This window comes from Etheostoma cragini, chromosome 24, assembly GCF_013103735.1.
Source record: "Etheostoma cragini isolate CJK2018 chromosome 24, CSU_Ecrag_1.0, whole genome shotgun sequence".
Lineage (NCBI taxonomy): Eukaryota > Metazoa > Chordata > Actinopteri > Perciformes > Percidae > Etheostoma > Etheostoma cragini.
Window position 1 is genome coordinate 13,183,088 of NC_048430.1, and position 7,175 is coordinate 13,190,262.

The 7,175-nt window shown below is 42.5% G+C and overlaps 1 protein-coding gene across 2 annotated transcripts in view; it reads left to right on the plus strand.

Annotated features, from left to right (window-relative positions):
* Nucleotides 1–7,175, plus strand: part of nlgn4xa (neuroligin 4 X-linked a) — a 63,936-nt gene that overhangs the window by 44,922 nt on the left and 11,839 nt on the right. For both annotated transcript variants that reach the window (XM_034864836.1, XM_034864837.1), the window contains one exon: nucleotides 6,876–7,061. In XM_034864836.1, coding sequence (XP_034720727.1) covers nucleotides 6,876–7,061 — 186 coding nt within the window. The remainder of the gene's footprint in view (nucleotides 1–6,875; nucleotides 7,062–7,175) is intronic.

Here is a 7,175-nt window from a genome sequence, read left to right on the forward strand (position 1 = left end):
CCCTGCTCTGGCCTTACCCCCTCTCATTCCCCCTGCTCTGGGGTTTCAGAGCCCCTAAACAGAGACATTTGTAACCCCACCCATCATCTTTTCCTTACCTAACTGTCCCGTTCTTGTGCTGCATATGAGTTAAAGGTATGCCCGACCCAGAGTGTCAAGCATCCATAGACATGCGACCAAGCATGTCTAAATATCATGCTGAAGAAGACTTTTTGTGTCAATAACAAAACCCGAAGAAACGGGGCTGAGCATGGCTTTCTGTGTAAGTGCGTGTATTGTTTCTGCCACAGCAGTTTTCTACAGATTACACAGATGTTTGGCCTCCTCACTGCCACAACAAGTAAGTAAGAGTGCACAGTAATGGACAAAAAGTTAAAATAGTCCCATTAAACTGGTAATTAGCTGCTTAATAAAGTCCCAGCAAGACAAAACTGCAGAACACGTGTTGTTAAACTTGATGGATGCCATTAGTGGAGGCAGCTTTGTCTTTGGGAGTTTTTAATGGATTCATGTGCGGTAGAGAGAACCAGCTTGTCCATCTGAGTGGCAAACACATTTTTTATTTGATTTTTCACGGACGCTAATGATGATGATAGGAAAAAAATGACACTGGTGTCATCCTCTGAAATGCTGTCAGCTCAGCCAACCGTTGCTAATCTGCAGCTTAAGTGGAAAAAAGGGAAGTTGCAGAGGAATGTCCACGTTTCTAAACTTTCCTCAGGCTTCATCAAAGTGTCAATCTTAGTGAGATTGGTCCAAAATCTGACGCCCTCTGCCAGCTGTGCGTCGAGGCTTGGGCCTCATTACAGACCGGTTCTACCTATATCATGGAAGTCAAAGATAGAATCATCAGACTGTCTCTGCCTCTCTTTAGGTGACAGGAGGGAAAATTTGATTCCCGAATGCTGACAGTTGGAGACGAGTTACATAAGAAGACTTTAGGGGAAAAAGTCATAAACAAACATTAAAGCTAAAAAAAAATTTACTAAAATGCAGTAACACTAAACAAAATAGATTGTGTATGACACTGCACAAAGAAACGCTGGAAAAAACACCAAAAGCATTAAAAAAAGCCCCTAGACCTTGTTCAGCTTATCCCAAACCATCCCCTTCCCATCATTCCCTTTGATAATTAAGGTTTCCTCTGGAACGCCCGCGGGGGAGACTATCGTCTGGACAGAGAGCACAATTAAGCACTATTACTGTCATGTTGTCAGTTGGCTCTGCCTCTCTCCGTAGCGTGATAAAAGACCTCTGAATGGTCCCTTCCCGCTGAATTACAGCGACGGATGAAATAAAAATGTGCAGACCATTTGCTGGTGTCACTTTATTTTTGTGATTACAACCATCTGTTTTTTCCAAATTAAGACATTTGGAAAAAGCAAACGTCTGCTCCATTTACAATTAATTAGCCACCGACCGAGCAGTGTGGACTCGCTGGGTGTTTGAGCAGTTCCACCCAGACGATGATGTCTCATGTCAACTGAAAAGTGTCCATAACCCCAAAAAAGGGTTTCTATCCCGTTCTACTCAAACCGTTCCACTGGAGATCTGGTTTCAGCTCAGAGAGCCTGGGAGGAGTTTCTTGTGCACGTCTTGTTGAAAGAAGTGTCCAATTAAACCTTGTAATTTGTGATGTGGCATGTTAGGGGAGGGCAACAAGAAAAAAGGCTCAAGGTATAATAATTTGTTGACGTGGTTTTATTAAATATCTTTGACTGTAATACTGCACTTATAACGTCTTCTCACTTCCAGCGTCGTCAACATAAAATGTTCCGTAGCAATCTTTAAAATAAACGGCCAGATAAAATGACAATAACATAAAAAAAAAACATGTTGGAAGAAGTGGCGAAACCCTGAACACCAGCCAGAAGAACAGAAGGTAAAAAACTTCAGAAACAGAACAAATGCCAAAATCATTAAAAAAAAAATCATTGGATACAAAGTCAGAGAAAAACTTCAGAAGTTAGGGTGAACCTAAACTGATATGTGGGCTGGATCCAAATCTGCGAGGGTCTGGATTGTGGCCTAACGATCAGTGAAAGGGACAGTCCCGCCCCCTGAGAGGACACCAGGGGGTCAGGACCTGCCTCCGCCTTGTCACTCGGGAACACCTGATTCAGTCTACAGTAAAACTACGGCTTTTAACAAATATCCAAACTTTAGTAGTTAAATGAAACAAATATTGGGTTTATGAAAATGTATATTGAGGGTTAGGAGACAATGAGAAAGTATTGTTGGACAAATACAGGACAAGACACTCGGCTGTTAATGGCCTCATTACTTCCAGCTGTGTGATGTGCTGAGTCCTGACTGTGTCCCGCTGTCACGGTTGACCCTCTCATGGACATAAAGCCCAACAATAGATGTTTGAATACATATAAATCTGTGTTTTTAGAAGGAATATTCAAGGGTCCTTTGTAGCCAGTTTTGACAGCCCTAGTTTGATCTGATGGCGAATCGATTCCTGAACATTCAGGGCTGGAGCCCCAGCAGAAGTGCCCCCCCCCCCAGCTTTCCGCCCCTGCTGAGTGAGTGATGTAATGTAACAAAAGCATCAGCTCAGGTTGCTCTCCGCCCTGTGAGCGCGTTGTGCATCAAACGTTAACGCGGCATTCTGCCGTGCCATTTCACTCTGTCATCCGTGTGGCTCTGCCGTCGTCTGAGGCTGCGACGGCCTAACATTAAACCCTGCACAATAACACACTCTGGCATTTAGATAACACGCTGATGGTATTTCCAGGAAAAAATCATTTTGAATGAGAGATGTTCTGTGCAGATTAAGGCGGTTTAGTTGAGTTACTGGGCTCGTAGATTTGGCTCTGCAAAACACATTTCTGTTGCAATTGTAAAAAAAATTGCTTGTGTCTCCAAAACGCCAACATTTCATTAACTTGTTCAATTTGTTCAACATGGATTTGGGATTTTACCCTGTAGGGGGTGCAGGTTTGGAGGAATAAAGCTCTGTCCATTTTGTACTAACCACATCAGAGTTTTACTGCCAATTTGGACACTAAACAAAAGGGTTCATACTCTTCATTTGGACAGCTTGAAAATAAAGCACTGTTAAATCCCTGTCGGTGCAGGGACTCTGAAGACTAGGAACCCCCACTGTCTACTGAAATATGACTATTTAACAGAATGGTGGGGACACTAACAAAATAGTAGTTGGTTGGTTTTTAAACGCAGCATACCATTGCTATTATCAGTGCACTGTTATGTAACATTGCTGTGTGTATGTGAGTGTGTGTGGGAGATTAAAATTTACTGAATGAAATCCAAATTCTGGCTTATTTTCAGACTAGGTTATTGGCCTAAACTGGTAAATGTAATTTTCTTGTTTGTTAATATGCTGGGTACAATGTTTGCCCCTTGATCATGTTTTTAAGGACATTCTGAGATTTCCGGTCACCGTTGTGTTGATGTATCTACTGTATATCTATATATAAATATATAGATATAGATATATATATATATATTTATCTATATCTATAAATATATATCTAGATACGTGTGTGTCTGAGCTGTTCTTTAATAATGAGAAGGTAACGCATTTCTCCACCTGTTACCACCAACAGACTCTTTTACACGAGATCTAGTTATCAGACTGTATGTTTGGCTGATAAGTGATGGGATGGTCTTCCTGTGCTGTCACTGAGCACAGAGGAAGCCTTACATCCCTCCCCTCCCCCGTTTGTATTAATTCTGCCTTGACGGGGGCTCGGAGCGTAATGTAGGTCAGTCGTGACAAAGCCCAGATGGACACTGAGGCAGGAAGTCTGCAGACTGGACGCATTCATTGGTTTCCACCTATTTTAAGTGGGGCAGTAGAAACCATATATTATATTTAGAGAGGTTTGCTTGATGTGGTCTTATGTGCAGGAACTCAACACGTGAGAATGGGCTTTGTTATGAAATGGACTAAAACATAGAAAATGTTGCTAAAACTTACAACGCATTTTGTAAAATTTTCAAAATGTAATGTTCACTTCCTCATCTAGTTACACCCGCATTATGTGACGGTCTGCCGCTTTTATAATAAAAACAAAGACGAGCAACTCAATATTGTTTAAGATAGGCTAAATTTATTAATTTGGTAAGAACAGCAATATGGATTCTGTTATTCCAAACTGCTGTGTTCAGGCTTGTTATTACATAGTGCGTTGTTACAGGAGGTCACATGACGCACTCCTTAGGGTTTAATCTATTTTACCTGAGTATTTGGTGAAAACATATTTTGTGATGCTTGATTTGGTCAAACACACACACACACACACACACACACATCCCTGTCAGATGGACTCATGTACGCCTTCTTCATCTATTGCCATTGGATGTTCTGAATGGTGAGTTATATAATATTGACAGTGGTTTGGTCAGCGATCCTCTTTGTCCTGAGAGTGAAGCTGAATGTTCAACCTTTTATCTTTTCACTCTACTCTTAGCTAACTATTTCAACCATGTGCTAACTGTTATATTTAAGCATCAGTTAAAATGTGTAGTTAGCAATGAACCATTAGCTAACTATTTCAACCGTTAGTTTCAACTAACTTTGAGCTATTTCAACAGTTTCTCCGTTATATTAGCTAACCAGGCGGACTGTTTAGTCATTAATTTTAGCTAGTTAGTTCTACCATTTACTAAACAAACCTGTGCACCGACGTAAAGACGTTCCAGGTATGAAAAGTCCCAAACTGAAGAACAATAAAACGCGCCCCGTCATGTGAATTCATCGGGAAATGATGGGACCCTTGAACTAGAGAGCATTAAAGGTGCACTATGAGGTCCCTTCATGGGTTCAGCGCAAATTCCCTTTTGTCTCAAATCATAATCATCTCTCCCTCATCTGCTAGCTGCCCCCCCGCTGATTACACTGTGAAAAAGCCCGGTCTCAGGAGGCAGCACAGTGGACGTAAACGCCAAAGAACCACTAGAGGCACAGGATAGGCCCCAAAACCCAAAACACAACAAACCAGTCCAGCCAATCATCGACGTGATGGTTGGGGGGGGGGGGGGGGGCAGTGACAGTTAGTCAGTCAGTCATGACAGTTGTGGCAACATTGAGGGGGGAGAGGCGATCTCTCTGCAGTGACCATGCAGGAACTGCAAATGCACCTTTAACCCTTCAGTTTGTGCCAAAGAAGAATTAATTCCTCAAGTATTATTATAAATTCATATTAACCAAGCATTGTCGGCGCCTGTCAAGGAAAATAAAGGTTGACACCATTTTCTGTGAGCAATCCAGTTGATAGAGTAGATGAAGCCTTTCCCTCATGTAGTTAACCCTGCAGCCTATTTGGAACGGGTACCATTAGAGTGCTTTTCCATTTGCGTATTGACGGCTCTCCTCTGGGTTTCATTCCACTCAGGACCGTCTGATAGATGCAGCGCGAAGCAAAGCTGCTGGCAGCACATATTTCAATAGCTCCCCTCTACATATGAAACGCTCTTTTTAAATTATGAACCCGTCAGTGGACTCAATGACTTTTAACACTTTGTAAAGCTGTTTTTTTATTAAATACCAGTCTGATATCAGAACACAGGAATGCCATCCAGCACTTACAAATAGCGCTGAACAATTTGATGAAAGCATGTAGTTAATAATGTCTAAGAAACATAACTAGAGGTTGGTGTTTGTGGTGTACAAATACAAACCTTTGGGTTGTATATGTATTGTACATAACATTTATCACAACAAGGATGTATAACCAAATTTGTTTCGATTTATTCAGAAAGCACTCAGTTAGGTGGAGGTGCATCTAGATCATTTGTTTTTGGAACATTGAGCTCCAAGCTGCGCTGGTTGGTCCGGCCATGGACTGGAAGGGATCTCCATTGGCCAGTTATGTTTTCCGTCTATTTAAGGGACGTTGTGATATGAAATGAAGCTTTGAATAATCTCACATCACGGCCTGGCAGTGTCCTCTCCTCTACTCCTTTAAGGTAAAGAGGGAAGAGAAGGGTGATAAAGAAACCCTGTGGTTGTCCTTCAGGGTGAAGAGGCTCCCCCACCTCTATCATCCTCTCCACTTCACCATGACAAACCAGATCGGCTCTCTATCCAGCAGCCACAGGCTCCCTCTCCTCTTTCTTCTCTCTTTACCCAGCATCCCTTTTGTCATTTACTGTGTCTGGGTTGGGGACCGGCGCTGTGGCTGCCAGGTTTGGCCATCGACCGAGCCTCTAGGCTTGGCAAACGGACGAGCCCCCACTTTTCCCCGAGTGGCAGCATTTACAAAGCCCCTTAATGGCTTTTAGGCACATTTTTACTAATTTGTTAACAAGTTTGGAGACAAAATGACCCTGGCAAACAGAAAAGCCCCCAGTTTTTCCCAAATATAGATAGAGGTCTATACAGATATTTCTATATCTATCTATTTATCTATATAAAGACAGATATATACTGTATGCGCACACACTTTTCTTTCAATAGTTTAAAATAAAGATGCAATTCATTCAGTGTTTTTTCTACGTTTTTTCTGTTTTCAGTCCCTTAACATATGTCGGGTTGCTGCGTTGATTTGCCGTTCCAGTAAGAGAGACAGAGGGGACCCTCAACCATTCAGGGCTTTAGGGGACACATTCAGGGCTGGAGGTCCACAAGCTTTGCCCCTGGAGCCTTATACAACTTACAAAATGCTATTATTTTATTATATTAATAGAGAGCGAGAGAGGGAGTACAGCCTTTAATTTTCATAAAATACTGAAGACGAGAGTTCTTCATTTGTATCAATTGAACTAAGTTTAGCAGTGAAGGGTGCATGTTAGGAGGCTATTAGGCCTGGAGACTCTTATTCTGAACTCTTGGTACAATAAATCAATGTCAGAAAGCTCTCAGGGGTATCGCTGAGATCTGTTTGTTTTCATCCATACAGGGTTTCTAAGCACAGGAGACCAGGCGGCCAAGGGCAACTACGGCCTGCTGGATCAGATCCATGCTCTACGCTGGATCAAAGAGAACATCCAGGCTTTCAAAGGAGATCCCAAGAGAGTGACCATATTTGGCTCGGGGGCCGGAGCGTCGTGCGTCAGCCTGCTCACCCTCTCGCATTACTCGGAAGGTAAGTCTACATGCTGAACACAGATAAGCTCACACGCAGACACGCTCACAAAGAGAGATGGTCACACGTAGAAACACTCACACGCAGACACACTCACACCCAGACACCCAGACA